This window comes from Anabas testudineus, chromosome 11 (genome assembly GCF_900324465.2).
Source record: "Anabas testudineus chromosome 11, fAnaTes1.2, whole genome shotgun sequence".
NCBI lineage: Eukaryota > Metazoa > Chordata > Actinopteri > Anabantiformes > Anabantidae > Anabas > Anabas testudineus.
In genome coordinates, this window is record NC_046620.1 from 15,972,802 (window position 1) to 15,993,042 (window position 20,241).

The window sequence follows — 20,241 nt, forward strand, 5'->3', positions numbered from 1 at the left end:
ACATATAATCAGTCACACTGAAGTGTAATATAATGTAGACCTTTCTGTTTATATTCTTTTACGTGTATCAGGACCTGAACTGGCAACTGATGACTTACATTTGTTTACTAAGTAATAACACTGAATTTATTTAATAGAGAAATTCTTTCATTTGAACATTGTGTAGTGTACAAGATGTAAATAACATTTACATATGGTCATGTTTGGTTCCACACGGATAAATCCTTACATAAATGCCTGTATATTACATGAGATTTCTAAAAGATCAGTGGGACATAAGGAATTACATCATCTTGCACAAAAACAATAGCTTGACTTATTCACCAACTGTAAAAGCCACCGATGTTTCTATGAACTTATTACATATAAATTATTTTTGAATTCACATGTTGTGTCTTCTTTGTGGAAAACTACCACGAGGTGTAAATCAAAGTCCAGAGAGACAAACAGGTCGGAAGATGTGATGGGGCCAGGTGTAGTAGCTGGATGATTTTCAATTATGCATCTCTACTGATATGGAGGCTGTTATTTTTATATGGGGTGTTTATGACTGAGATTTACGACTTAAGTATCTTACATCAGATGACTTTCGTTCTCTGCAGCCAGCTTTCCCAACAGTTTTCTTTTTTTTTTTGGCACAATGACCCATGCATTCACCAGATGAATCCAAATCAACACAGTGCTCATCTCTGACCTCAAAATCTGAGGATGAGACAAGCAAATAAAAAACATTTGGTGGAATGGATTTTGGAGACAAACAGACAAAACTCACCACACAAACACATGAACACTTATCAACACCTATCTTATAAGTGTTCCTATTATCTTTGTTTGTAAAACTTGTCACTGGATCTAGATGTTACTCTATGTCTGGATGGCCAAGAAGTCGACTGGGGTCCTAGGGTTAGTGGCCTGTCGGACTCTGGCCAGCCTCAGATCCCCCAGACGTCGCTCCAGACTGCGCTTCCCTGTCAAAAGATGACAGTGGTGATAAAAATCAATTAGGTGAACGTTTTCTTTAAATTTGAATCAAAGGTAGGAGAAGATATGTGAAGATAAACTTGATTTGTCCCTTCAGGAAATTTCCTTACCTGCAAGCAATACTCACATAAGAAACGCAGCAATTTAACAGCAGATAAACTAGTGTAAATTATTAGGTTATTATTGGATTATCTGTATTTGTTGGGTTGGGTTTAATTCTAACAAACTCCAAACTCAGATAGCAGTCATAATTTAATACCGGGCATGTGTGCCCTTAAAAGACTGAGGGCTCTATTTTCCTGCAGTATGGCTCTGCGCATACGTCCCTAATGAGGCAGTGTTTATGATTAGGACGTGCAGTACAAATTTGGTGTTCAGTTTGGCATGAAATTAAACGTGTGTCCCCCCGCCCTTGTTCAGACCCTTTTATTGCAGACTTTTTCCAAAGCCACAAACTATTCGAACGATGTCACTGAGTACATACGTTTGTGCAGATGTGGCAGCAGGGCCTTGTAGAGAGGACGGTGTTGTGATAGCACCAGCAGGAAGGACAAACAGAAAATAAGCTCCACTGCTTCATACTGCACAATGCCCGTCTGAGCCTTACTGCCTAAAGTCAATCCTAGAGGAATAGGAAGAGATTGAGTTACAGCGAGTTATGAACTTGGTATTTTGCATCTTAATATTTCAGATGTATAACGGGGGAAAAGTTGCCTTTGTTGCTGAGCCTAATGAGCTGATTTGCATACTTGGCCATGTCCCATATCATCTGCATGAAGTAGGAAGGATTCTTGGCAGCTGTCTGGCCAAAGGGCAAACTCTGGGCGCACACATGGAACCTGAGAGGAGAAAAACTAAAAAACTGAAAGAAACAAAAGAGAATATGGAAGCCGGCTCTGCTGATTTAGATATTTACCCTGTGAGATAAAAAGGCGAAACAATTAGATTTCAGCTCAGTGCAGATTTTGATTAATAACCTGCACCATGTTTATTTTAATAGCAGTATTATCTTTATAGGCCTATTTATTAAGTCAAGGCCGGTGTGAGCGTAAGTGATGATCACAGTCGCAGTAAAAGTGGCTACCCAGATTTATGTTTACTACCCCTGTATTTCAATGCTGGAGGTGGGCAATGGAAGCATATTCTTAATAACTATTTCATTTAGTTAATCTGATTAAGTCGTATAAATGAAGAAGCAGTGGCTGTTGCGTGACAACTGTCAGACGTGTGGTCACTGTCTTTACCTGCAGGCATGAAGCAGCACCAGCTTGTAGATGTTCTTGTAGACTGCTTCAAGAGAATTGGTCTGAGAAAGAACAATACATTTCTATTTATATTAAAAATAAAATTGCACTTACAGAAATGAACTACAAGGGACTAAATAAGGAATTAAATATTTGGGCGTTAACACTTCGTTTATGCATGTAAATCAAATGCAGTAATGTTTATGACCATCATTTATATTTGTACACTATATTTAGCAGGCAATGTTACGGATAATTTACTTTGCTGTATATTACATTACATTACACATGTATTAGTCATACTTTAACATATTTTCTGTTCTCCGATCAGACCCACAATTTCTGTGTTCCAAAATATTTCCTGTCATTCTGCTACAGTTTGTCTATTAACATGTTGGCATGAAGATTGTGGCTCATAAACTCAAGTTAATGTGAAACCTCACACGTTTACAGCTGTTGTTTACCACTTTGTTACCATTTAAGGGTAATTTAACTTCCTACTGGTAACCTTGGATAATTTTTACTCTACATATTGACAGTGAACACACGGTGTAAATGATTGTAACAAAACTCAGCCAAGAGTGAGCCTTTACAAAAATCCTGTTACTTAACAAGCTGTGTAATTGATTCACTTTTTTAATTTACAAGAACACTAAAGAGTATGTCAAGTTAACTCCACATTGATCTAAATATGCCGAGATGGTGCTTTTATCACTAACAAGAAGATTGTACAGTGTGTTATCCACCAGTGGCATCTAAGTGCAATGACCAAGATCTTTTCTGTTCCAGTATAACACATAATCACCAATCAAACTTAAATTCAAATACTCATTTTGCATGTACCATTTTAGGTTATCATGTTAGCATCCTAACATTTGATAAATGGCTCTAAACACAAACTACAGTTGAGATTGAAGGGAATGTCATATGTTTTGCAGGTTGTAAATTAAATAAATCCTAGAATGGTCAAAATCTCAACTTTCAGCACTTGAGTAAGTGTTTTCTTGTCCACACATGAACAAACCAGTCAAAGGACCTCCTGGGTTTGCAGCTATATAATGATGATTTTACTTATCTTGGTTTCCTGCTACATAATGTACATCTATTTTTTAACATTTAACATTTTGCAAAAATGAAAACCATTAGTTCCCTGACCTTCAGGTCCAAGAACAGTGCGTGGCATTTGAGCCTGAGGATAGCCATCAGTTTCCTCTTCATTTGCTGTCCCGCCGAGTGGAAAGAGCCCAAAGTAAGACTGTAACGCAGAGACAGGCCTGCATAGCTATGAGAGGGAGAGCAAGAAGAAAACCAAGTAAGGCTTAAACACTTTGAGAAAGTATCTCGTCTTGCAATGAAAAAACACTGCAAGCGGGAGATGTGGTGAGTTTTGTGTTGGGGTATTAATCACCTGTGATAAACTCAGAGATGTCTCCCTGAACAATGTTTATGAGAAAGCACAAAGTTTAACAGGGGGTTTCACTCAGCTTACAAGAAACCATAAAGAATGACCAAGCCCAATAACTTCTCATGCAAGAAGCATACTGTAGGCAATCATTCTCTAGCATCATTTTCGCTGACTCACCTGGAATAGTCTTTGTAGACATCAAGTGAATGTGTGTCCAGCAGCAGCCCACACCAGGGGAAGAGGCAGTGAGGGGGCAGCATGCAAATGCCAGGACAAGAACCCACACTTCCTGACACTTGAAAGTTGATCGCTACCTTCTGCGGGTTTATCACCAGACCATACTGTGGTACCCCGGCGAGCAAGATCCTACACATAAAGTTCAGGATATGCTATTCAGTACTAATTTACAGTGGCAAGAAACACTTTGTGAACCTTTTGGAATTTCCTGGTTTTCTGCATTAATTTGTCATAAAATGTGCTCCGATCTTCATCCAACTCACAACAATAGAAAAACACAGTCTGCTTAAAATAATAGTACGCAAACATATCTTTTCATGTTTCAATTGAACATAACATGTAAACATTCACAGTGCAGGGTGGAAAAAGCATGTGAACCTTTGGACTTAATAACTGGTTGACCCTTCTTTGGCAGCAATAACCTCAACCAAACGTTTCTTGTAGTTGCAGATCAGACCTGCACAACGATCTGGAGTAATTTTGGACCACAAAACTGTTTCAGTGTAGCAATATTCTTGGGATGTCTGGTGTGAATGGCTCTCTTAAGGTCATGCCACAGCATTTCAATCGTGTTGAGGTCAGGACTCTGACTGGGCCAGAGTCAGACTATGACTTTCTGTTGAAGCTATTCTTTTGTTGAATTACTTGTATGCTTTGGATCATTGTCCTGTTGCATCACCCATCTTCTGCGGAGCTTCAGTTGGCGGACAGATGGTCTTACTAGTCCTGCAAAATGTCTTGATAAACTCTCATGACAATAAACTCAATGACAACAATCCGTCCAGGCGCTGAGGCAGCAAAGCAACCCCAAACCATGATGCTCCCTCCGCCATGTTTTACAAAGGGGATGAGATTTTGATGTTGGTGTGCTGTGCCTTTTTTTTCTCCGCACATAGTGTCGTGTGTTTTTTCCAAACAATTAAATTTTGGTTTCATCTGTCCACAGAATATTTTGCCAGTAGTGCTGTGGAACATCCAGGTGCTCTTTTGCAAACTTCAAACGTGTTGCGATATTTTTTTTGGACGGCAATGGCTTCCTCCCTGTACTCTATTCTTGTTTAATGTTTTCCTTATTGTAGATGTGTCAACAAAAATGTTAGCATGTGCCAGAGATTTCTGTAAGTCTTTAGCTGACACTCTAGGATTCTTCTTTTACTCATTCAGCATTCTGCGCTGTGCTAGGGAGAGTAGCAACAGTGCTGAACTTTCTCCATTTGTCGATTACCGTGGACACATGAACATCAAGGCTTTTGGAGATACTTTTGTAACCCTTTCCAGCTTCATGCAAGTCAACAATTCTTGATCGTAGGTCTTCTGAGAGCTCTTTTCTGCAAGGCATGGTTCACATCAGGCAGTGCTTCTTCAAACCAGTAAACCCAAAACTGGTGTGTGTTTTTAAAGGACAGGACAGCTTTCAGCAACACATAGGCTAGGGGTTCACATAGTTTTTCCACCCTGCACTGTGAATGTTTACATGTTATGTTCAATAAAAACATGAAAACATATAATGTTTGTGTACTATTATTTTAAGCAGACTGTGTTTTTCTGTTGGTGTGAGTTAGATGAAGATCAGAGCACATTTTATGACAAAATAATGCAGAAAACCATGAAATTCCAAAAGGTTCACAAAGTGTTTCTTGCCACTGTAGCATCATGTTCTTATCTTACATTACTGGAAATGTTTTCAGGTATCTTATAAAAAGATTATTGCTTATTGAAGCTTGAAAAGTACAAATAAAATGATCTCCTATAACAATTACCAATAACAACTAATATACGTCCATTACATCTGACTTTTCCTCAAATAATATTTAAAAAGAGCTTTCATAAAGATGAAGAGTAAGCAAAAGCAAAAGCAAAGCAAAGCAACAATAAATAGTCCCTTTGTGTCTCATGAACTGTAATGACAAAGCTGGTGTGTGTCATACTTCAGAAAGCTTTGTGCTTCATGCAGGTCTGGGGTGATCAGAAGGAAGTCATCCACCAGTCTCATCAAACACCTACAGCAGACACACAGAGTGAAAGGTAAAGAAACCCTGCTTCCTGCTGCTAGTGCTGATGTGTGGTTACATCTAAAAAATGGTTACAGCTGAAACACAGAGTTGTCAGCAGTACCCTTTGTTCTTAGTAATGTCTTTGAACAGGACATTTTCCATGTGGCCGTAGCAAAGACAGCAGAGCAGGCTGGACACAACTGATCCTTGAGGAATTCCTCGGCACTGACGGTATGTTCTGCGACATCAAGGAGTACAATCAGATTAACTGTCCTGGTTACATTACATGCTGGTCACAAAAGTATATTTAATGTTGCCAACGTAAAATAAAGACAGTCCAGACTTTTTCCCAAATTGGACAACACTGCCAGTTAGCATTTGGTGGAAGAACTGCAATGCCTCTCTGCCATGAAGATCTGAACTGAAATGCTGGGATTAAGTGAAGCAATTATAAGTTAAGGTGTAATGGGCATTTGCAGTAAAAAAAAAAAAAAAAACTAAAAGAAAATACTAAATATACATCTCATCTCATGTTAATCTCACCTGCTCCACCAATATGGCGTGATGAACTTTGCCTCTCTTCTGCAGTGACATCACAAATCCCTTCATGTTGGTGGATCCCATGTTGTCATCCAGGACATCAGCCTAAAGTAACAAAAAAAAAAAGAGAATCTCTGCAAGGTGCATCAAATAATGTGTAGATACACGACATACACACGCTACATGCGTGTGTATGTGAGTAGGTATGATGGTACCTGTCTAACAAAGGATTTTCTTAGGCCCTCATGGGCATCAGCCCAGATCTTGGCGTAGCGACGGATGGTAAAGAGTTCATCCTGGACAGGTGACAGGGCCTGGCTGATCACCTCAATGAGTTTGTCATGAGGTAGACTCTCATAAGCGCCACTCACATCCACCTTATAAAGAAAGAAATTCAGAATAAACAAATTAAGGTGAATTTAACAAAATCCATTTCACATGTAATGAAACTACACCGTAATCATTTTTACAGCTACAAAAAAAAGCATTTTTTTCCAAATAAACCAACCTTAACAAAGTAGAGGGGTTGTGGCTTGTCTTTCTGAGCTGGAGCCAAAGAGCACAGCACCTTGTGGATATCCGTCATCCCCCACACTGTGGAGCCCAGCAGAGACGGAGTAGAGTGCACGCAGGCCCGCAGCATATCTAGCAAATCCCGCACACGTCCTCGGTAGAGCTGCAGAGAAAAAGACATGTCTCGGGACACGTACACACGCTAAGAAAATGTAAAAACACAGAACGTAATGTCACAGTAAAAATGTACCCTTGTTTTGGTATCTGTTCCTATGACTCGTGTGATAGGCCTCATGCCATCCGTCTTGGGAATGAAGCGAAGGCGGGAGATCACGGTGGCTCTGGGGAGGGATGAAGCCTCGGCTGGAGTCAGCTCAGCCATTTGACCCTTGGATATGTGACCTCTAAATAAAAACAATGGTTTGCTCGCTTGTGTCTTCTAACTGTGTATGGGCTTCTGCAGGTGTGTTTCTTTGTATGTACCTGAAGGCCAGCTCTTGCAGTTTGGCCCAGACTTCCTGTCTGTAGAACCTAAGGGCGTTCTTCTGGCCCACACTCTCAGTGACGTAGAAACAGGCTCGGATGAGGCTTACAACATAGCCGTCCAGAAGCCAGGCCAAGAACTGACCCAGGATCTGTGTCCGGTATGAGAGCTCACTGGGAGGGAACCTGCCTGCAGATGAAAATGGTTTTGTTACGTTAGCCAAACAGAAGTAGCAGAAGAATAAAAAAAGAATAATACCACTAATTACAATCTTACCTGTATCACTGATCTTCAACCAACCACAGTCATTCACTTTCATCTTCCACATCAGCTCAGCCAGTGAGAGCCTCTCAAACTTGCCACTGTGCAGGAAGCCCCTGACCCTGACAAGGAAATTAAGTCGGTTGCAGTCTGAGCCCCACAGCTCCTGAGGGATCACAGCCAAGAGGCACTCTCTGACAAACAGGTACACCCTATGAGGTGCACAGTGTTGAGGCAAGAGACAGCTTAATTCTCCCTGTGCTGCATTTCTCTCCTCTACTATTGGACACATTTTCTGCAGTATTCTGGTGTAAGGGCATCTCCTGTGCTGTTTCAACAGCCGACTGAACAGGGGGACCATGTTAAAAAAGCGCCGGGGGAGTTTCTTTGGCTTCCTCTCTAGTCCATTTAGATAGGCCAGTCCCTCAAAAAAGACAAGTCGTACCAGATCTCGTCCTTGTAACCGTCTGGACCCATCTGCACTTTTCTTTTTCCTGTTGAGAAGAAAGCCACGCATGCCCCTTCCCCCATACAAGAATCCCAGTGTGCGGATAAAACATTGTGACTGAGGCAGAGGGGGAAAAACCCCTGATCTCCAACTAGGTCCTCCCTCCAAGGGAGGCATGACTCCACACCTTTCAACAGGCTGTTTAGAGCCCATGCTGCCATTTTCCACAGGCTTTATAGACAATGCTGTTTTAACAGACGAGTGCTGCTCTTCCTCCACTGTGTCATTGCAAACCTGTTGTATGTCCATTGTGGGGTCTTGCTCTTCTACCCGTCTCTTTTTTCCTGAACAAGTCATAACCTCCTCCTCATCCTTCTGATCAGGTTCTCGCTTTCTTTTCCCCCTCTTCACTATTGCATCCATTCTGTTCCTCTTTTTTCTGATAATACGATTCTCAACTCTGTGTGTCCTTTTCATGCTCACTGATCCTTGATGTCTTCCAAATTCAGCCCTGCCCTGAGTCCTGGAGCAAGGCAGGAGACTAAACCCAGTGGAGGCAGTAGTCATGGACACCCTGTCATATGCAGGAACACCACACACCTGAAAAACACATGAAGGAGGAACTGCCACAAACACAGAGCAGCTCTCCAGCAGGTACCGTGTGATGTCCGTGCCCAGACGTATTGTGACTTTCTTCCACAGGTCGCTGCCGTGGATGTAGGCAGCACTTTGAGTTACATCTCCTTGGAATTTGAAGTGGTCTGCATCTCGCTCCTCGTGAGCCAGAGACATAAAATTGTAGCCGTGTACCAATACGTTTCTTTTTCTCTTACGCTTCAGGCTGTTAAGAACGAAGGCCAGGAGTTCAGGCAGAGTGCAGATCTGTCAAAAATATTAAATATATCCCATCAACATACAAAGTCAGTGTCTATCTCATAAGGTGTTTAGGGTATTAGTGGTTTGGGTATTCATAAGGTAGAATATTTACTCAAGACTTTAGATCTTCAGATCAAACGGATCTGCAGAGCCATGACTCACCTTTGCAAAACCGACATGCTGAACAGCTTTTCATTTAGGGGGAACTCACCTGGTTGCAGCTTGGTACTTGCTGCAGCTCCTTGTCAAAGCAGACAAAAACTCCTCGGACGAATAACTTAAAGCGGGTTGTGTCTGACTGTTCAATGAGCACTGCTCTGTGTCCCTCTCTGAATAGGATGCTTTCCGCAAACTCCTCTAGAGTCTGTATATGCCGATAAAGTGATCGCAGGATGTCGAGGACACCGGACATTTCAGTTGTAGACATAGTGATTACACAAACCCACCGTGCTGCTCAAACGTGACTGCTTCATCATTTGCCGTTCTAAGGACCCGCGTCGTTTCCAGCCAATCAAAGAGCAGTTTGTTTGGGGTGTCCAATCAAATGTCCTGATACTGCAGCGGACAGTTATCGTTTGCCCAATAGCGAATAAGAAAAGACCTATTGTCACGTAAAAGAAGAGCGGTCTAGTCAAGTTCATTCAAAGTGTGCGGGACTGAAGTAAAGGGGAGGGAAACTATTCCTGATAAAGGTTTTTCCTGCAAGAGACAGAAAACATCAAATGCATTCTCTTATAATGCAGGCTCTTTCTGTTTCTTTTTTTTAAACTTAAGTTCATCCAATGCAGTTGATGGGGACTAACATCCACAGCTCTCGTCCTGTGCAGAAATGTGTTCAATCAAGGAATAACACATTAATGATAATATGTTATATAATCAGATAGATAGTGACAGATATTCAACAGACTTTAAAAGTAAGAAATGCAGGGTAATGTTGACAAAAAATAAAATAAATATATTGTTTTGGTTGCTTTCAAATCGGATTCCACCAGTTGCAAAATGACAGAATGCTTTGTAATATTTTAAGACAGCCGCCTCCTGCCCCCTGCTGGTCAACACGAGCACAGCCGCTGCGACGCCCCTATATGGGCGCATGTACTAAGCGCGCCAATGCGCCTACGTCTGTCACAGCCGGTAGCTCTGTTAGCCGTTAGCTTAGCGCCGTCCGCTTTCTTTTAACACTGAGGGTCATCCTTCGTAGCAGAGGAGGACCTGATTCGGCGGTGTTTGGCTTCGCGTAGCAATTTACATTAAGTCCCTGGACTAACAGCAGATACCTGCAATGACGGACAAGGAAGGTACGTTTTTATTGCGGTGCACGGTAACTAGCATTTGTTCAGTTACATGGCATTTGGTATTTTCTTTAGCCAAATTAGCTATCCGGTTAGCCTAGCTATCACTTAGCGTTAGCTAGCAGCCATTGTTAGTCGCAGCAGCCACAAAGCCCGTTTTCTTTTTTGTATGAGGTCTATCAAGCGATATCAATTTGCCGTTGTTATTTCGGCTTCTGCTACAACGGATCACCGTCTGCTAAATAGCTGTAGAGGGTGCAGACCCATTGTGTTCTACATTCGGTTAGCTCTATGTTAAATGATAGCCTAAGCTAACAGCGTAGCCAACGCGTAGTTACAATACCCAGGTGAAATAACGTGTTTCTCAAAACCCATTTCCATGTGATTAACGTTACATAATAAAAATTAGGCGAGGCAAGACTGAAAACCTGTCGACTATTATTAGTGAATCAATGAAAACCGTAAACACACAGTCAGCTGAAATCGTTGGGGCTCTATGAATTATTCATCGCTGCATTTTGACTTCGTAGCTGGTGCATTTGACGATGCAGTGGAGGAGAGGGTGATAAATGAGGAGTACAAGATCTGGAAGAAGAACACCCCCTTCCTCTATGATCTGGTTATGACCCACGCTTTAGAGTGGCCCAGTCTCACTGCTCAGTGGCTGCCAGATGTCTCCAGGTACACTGAATACACGCTGTGCACACTGTAGCAATAATCACGTGAATGTCAACATACAAGCTTCCTATAGGTAAAAATAATAAACTTTTTTCCCCCCTACACAGACCAGAGGGAAAGGATTACAGCGTGCATCGGCTCGTCTTGGGCACCCACACCTCTGATGAGCAGAATCACCTGGTCATCGCCAGTGTCCAGCTACCCAGTGATGATGCCCAATTTGACACGTCACAGCATGACAGCGAAAAAGGAGGTTGGAGACATGTACAATTGTATTTTTAGTTAGAAACTGTGTTAGAGAGGCAAATAAAACATGTTACTTTTTGTAGCTTGATAAAAGTCGGATAGTTGTAGTAATAAATAGTATTGTAATATTATGGATTAGAAAAGTGTCCAATGTACGTATTGACTTCCGTATTTCCATGCATTTCTCAGCAGAATTTGGAGGCTTCGGCTCAGTGAGTGGCAAGATTGAGATTGAAATCAAGATCAAACATGAAGGAGAGGTGAACCGTGCCCGCTACATGCCACAGAATCCCTGCATCATCGCTACTAAGACCCCCACCTCAGATGTTCTAGTGTTTGACTACACTAAGCACCCTTCCAAGCCAGGTATACAGATTATTGTTCAAGCCACTGTTTTGGGTGGTATGTTGCTAATCATAATTTGAAAGTAAAGGAGTGGAATTGGAAAATTTTGATTGATGAAAAAATATAGGTTAACACACTGTGCCCTTGTTACTGTGTTTGTTTTTTCTATAGACGCTTCTGGAGAATGTCGCCCTGATTTGCGTCTCAGGGGTCATCAGAAAGAAGGATATGGTCTCTCCTGGAATTCCAATCTGTCTGGCTGTCTGCTTAGTGCATCAGATGACCATGTAAGAGAAAATTTAAGTTTCATTGTTAAGATAATTTTTAATCCACATTCATCTCATGTAACAGTTCACAAATTGAAGTGTTTAATAATAATAATGATACACACACACACACACACACTCTCACAGACACTCCCAGACAAGATCATAAAAGTGCTAGCCTGACTATACTTATTACCATTCCTTATAACAAGTTCCCATACCTGGTTCTCAAGGTCCCTGCCCTGCCCTTGAATCGGTATCTTGTTCCTTCTGATTGGCTGAGCACACCAGATCAATGGAATCAGTAGTGGAGGGCAGAGATACTTTGAAAGCCAGCAGGACAGTGGGCCCTGAGAACTCTGAGTTAATAATATTCATAGATTCTTGTAACTCCTCTTTCCTTAATCTCTAGACGATCTGTCTGTGGGATATAAGTGCTGTGCCAAAAGAAGGGAAGATAGTGGATGCAAAGACGATCTTCACTGGGCACACTGCAGTGGTGGAGGACGTTTCCTGGCACTTGCTTCATGAGTCACTATTTGGATCTGTTGCAGATGACCAGAAACTAATGATGTAAGATGTTTAGTAATGATTCAGATCTGTGTGGCTGGAGAAACGGTTCACCTGAAAAGTTGTGTGATCTTTCAGGTAATGTAAGTAAATGGTAATCAGCCCTGCCTTTCTTATTTCCACCTCAGCTGGGACACACGTTCAAACAACACCTCCAAACCCAGCCATGCGGTGGATGCCCACACAGCAGAGGTCAATTGTTTGTCATTTAACCCATACAGTGAGTTCATCCTTGCCACTGGCTCTGCAGACAAGGTAATTCAATTCCCTGCCTAATCTCCATTTTTAGAGTTTAGTATAATTTACTGCATGATATGCTTGTTTTAGCCTTTTGTCTATATGATATTGTTGCTGTTTTTGGAAGGATAAGGACAACCTAACAATAACGTGTGACTTTGCTTCTCTGCTCACAGACTGTGGCACTTTGGGATTTGAGAAACTTGAAATTGAAGCTGCATTCCTTTGAGTCGCACAAGGATGAGATCTTTCAGGTTAGACATTTACCACTCATGAAATTTTCGTAAAATAAGAATACATTGTACTCGCCTTCAAACTCGAACATAATTTTTTGGCAGTTTAAAAGTACCTTGGAAAAAAATAAAATAATCTAGTGAAGTTCAACATAAATATGAACAAATAAGTAAAGTAAAGTAAGGCTTTATGACAGGGGGTTTTGAATTTGGAGTCTTTGCCACTTTGTGCTTTGACTGAATCTGAGTTTTCTAACTTCATATTCCAGGTTCAGTGGTCACCTCATAATGAGACCATCCTGGCATCAAGTGGAACAGACCGTCGCCTCAATGTCTGGGACCTCAGGTAAACAACTTAACACCGACCCATAGTGCCCACCTAATGTGACTGCTGTAAACATGCCCTTGCCATTTCACTGGGTGTGGCAATATCCAGCAATCTGTGAAATAAATATCTCACCCACCCTTTTTTTAGCTCCACAACCATTACAAGAGTAATGAATGATTTTCCTTCTACTCTTTCAACTTGTCCAGGGAACACATGTAAGATTAGATAGTATGGTGTGTAACCCCATCATAGTCAGTATAGCTGCTGAAAACCGGCACGCTGCTTCTGACACACTCCTAGTGAACATTGAAATTGTGACACGCTCACATCCTGCTTCTGTGTGTGGCTTCTAGTAAAATCGGAGAGGAGCAGTCCCCAGAAGATGCAGAGGATGGCCCTCCTGAGCTACTGGTGAGTCTCAATGAAGCCTGCCGAGCCTGCTGTTCTCGTTCATCGGGGACATTTTGTATCATAATAATGATGATTGTGTCTTTTTTCTTTTGTGTGCCAGTTTATCCACGGAGGCCACACAGCCAAGATCTCTGATTTCTCCTGGAACCCCAATGAGCCCTGGGTCATCTGCTCAGTGTCTGAGGACAACATTATGCAAGTGTGGCAAATGGTAAGAGACCACGTTTTACAAAATAATTTTAGCTAATCTAGCTGTTAAGCACATAGTGCTTTTGTTAGTAAGATTTGGCTTTTTAAAAGCCTCAGAGTCCAAAACGTGCCACCGGCTGGTAAATATGTCTGGCAACCCAACAACACGTATGAACGACTGAGATGTTTTTTCACTTTATAGGCTGAGAACATCTATAATGATGAAGATCCTGATGGTGCAACAGACCCTGAAGCTACAGCTTAACATCGCTGCCCGGCATGTCTTATTCTACTGCCTCATCACAAACTGCCCCTGAGTATGATGCAGCTACATGTTCCTTTCCCGCCCTGCTCTGCTGTAGGGCATACGGCACTGTATGCTCCAAATCACTGTAAATACTGGAAAGTGAGAAATCATGTCCAGGCCCTGGTCCAGATTTGGGGTAGTCAAAGTGAAGAACTCTTCTTTTACTGAGTAATTTATTTCCAGAACAGATCTCAGCTACTTGTTTTGTACCTCATGTAAAAGATATATTTTTGTAATCAGATTGGCTTTTTCTTGCACACTGAAACGTTTTAGGCAGTTATTTTTTTTCCCCCCAACTATTAATAGTTTTCTAGAACAAAAAGGTGGCGATCACACTAAAGGTCCAACTCAAATGCTAGATCATAATAAGCAGTTGTTAGTGTAAACAGCTTCAATCCAAACATGTTGGAAGTGTTAAACTGTTGTTTTGTTTTGTTTTTTGTTTTTTTTTTGACATTACATGTTCATTGCTTCAGTTTGGTCACCACCAAATTGTTCTGGGAACCAATTTCCACACCTTTGCTGAAATAAAATGAAATAATGTAGTAATGTATCAGTGTCTGTATTTGAACATTTGTGGTTTTGTGTCTCCCCCCCCCCCCCCCCCCCCCCACTTCAGTCATACATTAACCATTTAAATGTTGTCATTGTGAACTTTTCTACAATGTTAAATATTTTGCAATTTTTCAGTGAGTGAATTCTTAATAAACTGTTGTCAGACTTTGCCTTTATTTGTGATGTCAGTTTCTCCTCAAAATAAATGTGTTTGTGACAATATTGATAAAATATGTAACCGTCTTGCTAAGCTGGGAAGAATTTTTAAAAAGCCTTCATTCTTATAGTGAAAGAGGTGGTTATTGTCAGTGCCTGTGTGTCCGGTGTGATGTGTTAGTTCTCTCCTGTCACCCGAGCTTACAGTCTTTTTCTCTGCGCCCCACTGTTTACTTTTTCAGCCATGTTGCCCTTATAAGTGCACAAATGGCTCTGTGGTCTTTAAACACAGACATTAACTCATCAGTCGCACTCAGATTACGGGAAACATAAAGCCTTTATTCATAACAAAAACCTTTCTACAAGCAGACGTGTAGTCTTCACAGATTTCTAAAAGAAATGGTGTCATGTTTTTTTTTTTTTTTTATGTCAGCATGTCTTGTATGTAAAGTGCATTTATTGGTGTTCGCTACATTGCAGATTAAAAAAAAAAGATCCTTTTATTAAAGCGCATAACCTTTTTAAAAAAAAATCAAGATCATGTTTTCTTCTCATGGTCACACTTGTGGTCCTCAGTTGCAGCCCTGTAAGAAATCAAATGAATAAAGCATTCATTTCAAGCATGCATTCACAACAATCGATCAATAAATCTTACCTGTAAAGGAGGAGTTGTTTGGCAAGGTTGTCTCTCAACTTCTCTGTCTCTTTGGTTTGTTTCTTCTGAATCTGTAATTCGGTCTTCAGCTCCCTGCTGCTCTCCTCCAGACGGCACACCGTTTCCTGAAATGATGCATTTTTTATGTAATTGATAATCCTGCATGTACTGATATAGTTTAGTTGCCATTCACAACTTTTTTGCTCACCTTGTAGTGTCCCACATCCTCTCTCCAGTGTATGTGCATCAGTTTGAGCTTCTCCTCCAGACAGGCCCTCTGGAGCTTCAGCTGTTGCATCTCCTCTTTTAGGGGCCCCAGCTGGGCTTTCAGCTCCTGGGCCTGCTCTTTGGCTTTTACCAGTGCTCCAGCAGCTGCTTCTCTCCTCTTAAGCAGTGCTAGCAAGATGGGTTCATACCTGGCCGAGGCAACCAACATTAAAAATCAGTGACAAATGACCTGCGGTCACTTGCAAGTAGTCATATTACTAACAACACTAAAATATTGGGGTTGATTTGTTTATGGCTAAAACCTTTTTCTAGACAGAGACATCACCTGTCCTCCAGGGCTCGCAGCCCGCCCTGCATGTACTGCTGGATGTCCCCACAAGAGTGCCTCCTGCACTCAGTTAGCTCCTCCTGGGTGCTGGACACCTGACTGGAACTGTGAGCGTGAAGCTGCGCTTGCAGTTCTAGGAGCAGCTTTTGTTGAGTTGACCTGAGCTGGCAACCCTCTTCTGTCAGCTGTAAAACTAGGGACTGTAGCTTCTCCTGCGACATTGGAGAAAAAAGACCTTGATGTCAGTAAAAACACATCACACAGATTTGAAAAATCCTCTCAAGAGTTTCATACCTCCTCTCTCTTTAGCAGCTCCACTGTACGGTGCTGGGCGTTGAGGGTAGCCTGATTGTAAGCACAGTCCCTGGCCACAGTGAAGAGTCTCCTCTTCAGCTTTCTCAGCTCATCTTGCAGCCCCTGTCTCTCCAGGTCGACCTTCCACATCCTCCTCTCCTCCTCTGCTCTCTCCTCCTTGAGGCTTTGTATCTCCCTCCTTCTCTCCTCCCTTCTCGCCTCCTCCTCTTTCTTCAGTACGTTCATCAGCTCTGCCACCTTGCTGCTTATTCCTTCCTCTGTCTCCTCTTCCTCCTCGTTTCTCCCCTCTGTGTCCTCTCGGTCTTTATTCCCTCTCAGCTCCAGCACCTTTGTCAGCAGCTCCTTTCTCCTCGTCTGTAGAAGCTGTACCTCACCTATGCACTCCTCCAACTGAGTCCCCAGCTCCTGCAGTTCATCCATGCCCGATCTGAAACAGGTGGTGTCCATCTTGAGCTCATGTTGAGCTGGGATTTCTGTCCCAGTTAGGCCTCCCTTTGTTTCAGTGCCTTCCTTAAACACAAATTCTCCCTTTGTCCCTTCGCAGCACACCGAATCATTTTCATTGCCATCAAATGACTTTGAAGACCCTGAAAACCTGAAGTGTGAATCAAGAACTCCCTGGTCTGTTATAAAATTCTCTGACCTTCCCACTCTTTCCACTGAGAAGAGACCTATGTTGTCTGAACACTGTGTCATTTCTTCTCTGCGGTCTTTGGAAATGTTATCTTCATCTGCATGTTGAGCAGCCCACGGTTCTAACTGCATCGGCTGGGCCTCCATCTCCTCTGACCTCTCCTGCTGAATGGGCACAAGCATTCCCCTACAAACACCGGGATTCTTACAGATGTGCACGTACTCTTGGCTTGTGTCTGTAGCCCAGTCTCTGTCCTTAAAATCCATCCCAGCCTCTTCCATACAGCTCTCCAGCATGGCTAACATCCCCATCAGCCGGCCCTCATACTCCACCATCGTGTCACTTAGTTTGTTGCCCACTGAAGTGAGAGGCATTTCTGTCTGGCGGGAAACTTTTGGGGTCACTTCGCACCTGTTGATGACAGTGCCCATGCTTTGCGACTGGCATTGTGCCGGCTGGTCTTCTATTCCAGCCTCATCCATCTGTGTATCAATGTAGCTTGTGGTAAGATATGCTTGGGGAGATACGCTCGTTCCCGTATAGCTCTCCACTGCGACTTCATCTTTGCCCTGAAGATGATTAGCGCCGCTCACGCTTGTTTCGGTGTAACTTTCCGAGAAGCGAGAGCCAAAGGGAATACCAGTAAGCTCCTCGCAGCTCTTCAGCAAGTCATCCATCTCCTGCAAGTATGGCTTAATTAAAGCAGATGGATTCAGCGATATTCCTGTAAAGTGGAGTCCAGATTGTGCCGTGTTGCGCTCTGTTCTATCGGGTTCGCCGTCTTCTTCATTAATGAAGAGAGGCTCAAACCCAGATGATGAAATGTTGTCGTCCATGTCCTCCAATGGTTTCATAGAACACCTTTTGACAAAAGCAGATAAATATGTTTGTGTTATATGATTGTATGTTTGCAGAAGAGTTGGGTCATCCTTCTGGTCAGCTATGTTGACATCACTAGCACATGTGGGCATGTAGAGCATGCCAAGGGTGCAGTTTGCACAGGGTTGGATTCCAGCAGCTATCCCATAAAGCTAGATGCCCCAGGCACCACAGCTTGGCAGTGTTTAGACAACACGTCAGAGACGCTTACCCATGCACGAATACTAATAGAGCTTTTGCCAACAAGTGGTATTCGAGAGATTACATTAGCAAGAAGATTATCATAACATGTCATTGTGCCGATGGATGGGCATCTGCACTCTCCCCCGGTGAATAATATAGCTGTAATTTCATCTTTTGAGGTGTTTGCCAAGACCGTTCAGAGACTCCCTGAGAGTAAATTGATCAAACTGACCCAATAGTGTCATCATCACACAGAGATGTGTAATGTAAAAAGGGCATTAAAGACGTGTGTGCCATTTAGTTGATAGATAGCTGATTTGTGGCCAGTAGTATTTGAGACACAGCACTAGTGTTCGGATGGAAGTAGGTCACATAACAAGCTAGAATATAGAATAATAAATAAATCTAAAATATACTTCTACTAACTGCTCTGCATGGCCAACTAAACCCTGCAGGGGTCATGACAGTGACCAGCTGTCCTGCTGGGGGACAGGCGTAGGCACATTTTTTTTAGATCCCCCAACACCTGCTGACAGCACTGACCTGAATTTGCTTCTAAACACAAATTGAGCTTCTTCTTCTTCTTCAGCTAACAAGTTATAACACGAACGTAAAAACCTTTTTTTTTTTAATATGTGACATCAGTAACCCTTAAATTAATAGATCAGTTACCCTGAGAGGCAGTTGTTTGAAGGCTATCTGCTATACATGAATGGTTAGGGAAGGGTATTGTTTTGCAGGAGTCAGAATCGGCATTCAGTAACACAGTCACATATTGAGATCAAATGGAAGAATCAAACTGAACTTACTTTATCTGTAGATCCCAAGTTCCTCCGCCCGTGTGCTGTATCCTCGGGATGAATTCGTGCAAACGAAAAAGCAAAGTCAAAGAAAAGAATGAGCGGGAGCAATGTGTGCACAGCAAAGAAGGGGGGCGGGGGAAGAACGGTTGAACCCAACCTTCTCTCTCTCTCTCTCTCTAAATCAGCTGCTGTGTGACCATGACTACATCAAATCTGTTTAGGGTTATTAATAAACAGTGGCCAGGGAGAAAGGGGAACCACAGCAAGCCTTTTCAACCCACGAGACATAAAGGATTAGCCACAATGGACCTCTAAGGATTAGATCGAACGCCTGGCACCCATATACATAGTTTAGAACTAGTTTGTTTTGTTGTGTGCAGTATTCATTGGATCTAAAGGTTTCACAACTGTTGCTCTCGATTTGTAATGTCAGAAAACTTTTTATTTCTACCATTTAGATCAGGCCACTTTGCCCTGCAGACACATTCTCTTGCTTTCCCTAAAGCCAGAGGGGCTAATAACATCTCCATTGGCTGTTGAAAGGGGGGTCGGTGTCGAGAGGTTTATGGTTCGCATGTGTTTACGATGAAAGAGAACACAGCTCTAGGTTCCACCCATGCCTCCTCATTATCAAGAAGTCTTAAAATAGCTCCCTGCACTTATCATGTTTTTTTCCCATGGGAGGATTGGTTTTCGCCTAAACTCCTGACCCCTACAATAGATTGGTGGAGAGTGTTTACCATAATTCGTGCTCTGCAGTTCGGGGAGAGAGGGCAAATAGGATAGGGGTAGGGCTGTATAGGATGTCGAAAGGCTTTGCACATGTGAAACAAAAGGGGAAAAGGGAGATATCAGGATTTAATGGAGGTGGTGCATCGGAAATGTTGAGAAAACAGATCAGTGAAGATCACAGATTTGAAGGTGACTTACAGGGTTGTAATAGTTTGTTAATCATTTCCATCTCTTTTCCAGGCCTTCTCATATTTCATACCTAACACTATTAATGATTATTTTACAGAGACACCACTAGATGGCTGCAAAGTTCAACTTCTGTCAAAGGGTAGCAAATGTGGACTGTCTAACTTTGACAAAGTAGTTCAGAAACACCTTCTACATCTCTTCCACTATTTTCTATGAATCAGTGAACTCAAACTCTATGAATACATATAATACATCATGCTGTATGTCCACATATTAGTGTTTAAACTATAATTGGATTAAAGCAATTTGATATCGTAGTAGAAGTATAATTTAGTTTGTGCAATAGGGTGAATAATCTTATTGAAGAGTAATTTACTGCAAACCCCGCTCCGTTCGCAGTTAACACCCTGTGAAATAGTGACGTTGTTCCCTTGACATTCTGATTCAGTGTTTCCATGACAAACTGACATCTCTTGCGCTTAAGGAAAGATGTAATGTT

General features: G+C 42.2%; 3 protein-coding genes across 5 annotated transcripts; 1 reads left to right on the top strand and 2 right to left on the bottom strand.

The window, feature by feature from the left end:
* Positions 1-175: 175 nt before the first annotated feature.
* On the bottom strand, positions 176-9,442 carry tert (telomerase reverse transcriptase). Of its 2 annotated transcripts, none has more exons than XM_026346606.1 (16): positions 9,195-9,442; positions 7,675-8,989; positions 7,398-7,587; positions 7,165-7,318; positions 6,910-7,077; positions 6,617-6,778; positions 6,405-6,506; positions 6,205-6,290; positions 5,983-6,099; positions 5,796-5,867; positions 3,808-3,996; positions 3,381-3,507; positions 2,226-2,287; positions 1,696-1,820; positions 1,466-1,603; positions 176-968 (listed from the first exon to the last, which is right to left on the bottom strand). In XM_026346606.1, the coding sequence occupies exons 1-16, from the start codon at positions 9,408-9,410 to the stop codon at positions 865-867; spliced, it is 3,327 nt and encodes a 1,108-aa protein (XP_026202391.1). In that variant the 5' UTR covers positions 9,411-9,442; the 3' UTR covers positions 176-864. The 2 variants fall into 2 exon arrangements, 1 of the variants encoding a protein (XP_026202391.1); XR_003297961.1 differs by having other exon boundaries at positions 851-968; positions 1,731-1,820.
* A 667-nt stretch (positions 9,443-10,109) lies between these two features.
* Positions 10,110-14,810, top strand: LOC113154897 (histone-binding protein RBBP4-like). Of its 2 annotated transcripts, none has more exons than XM_026349325.1 (12): positions 10,110-10,281; positions 10,806-10,956; positions 11,061-11,206; positions 11,392-11,565; positions 11,716-11,831; positions 12,223-12,383; positions 12,509-12,635; positions 12,794-12,871; positions 13,120-13,196; positions 13,532-13,589; positions 13,690-13,800; positions 13,981-14,810. In XM_026349325.1, exons 1-12 carry the CDS (start codon positions 10,266-10,268, stop codon positions 14,041-14,043), a joined length of 1,278 nt encoding a protein of 425 aa, XP_026205110.1. In that variant the 5' UTR covers positions 10,110-10,265; the 3' UTR covers positions 14,044-14,810. The 2 variants fall into 2 exon arrangements, with proteins under 2 accessions (XP_026205110.1, XP_026205109.1); XM_026349324.1 differs by having other exon boundaries at positions 10,111-10,281; positions 11,389-11,565.
* On the bottom strand, positions 14,528-18,945 carry LOC113154896 (vicilin-like seed storage protein At2g18540). The gene is made up of 6 exons (XM_026349323.1): positions 18,828-18,945; positions 16,302-17,818; positions 16,005-16,219; positions 15,660-15,867; positions 15,452-15,576; positions 14,528-15,380 (listed from the first exon to the last, which is right to left on the bottom strand). The coding sequence occupies exons 2-6, from the start codon at positions 17,808-17,810 to the stop codon at positions 15,335-15,337; spliced, it is 2,103 nt and encodes a 700-aa protein (XP_026205108.1). The 5' UTR covers positions 17,811-17,818; positions 18,828-18,945; the 3' UTR covers positions 14,528-15,334.
* Positions 18,946-20,241: the final 1,296 nt, after the last annotated feature.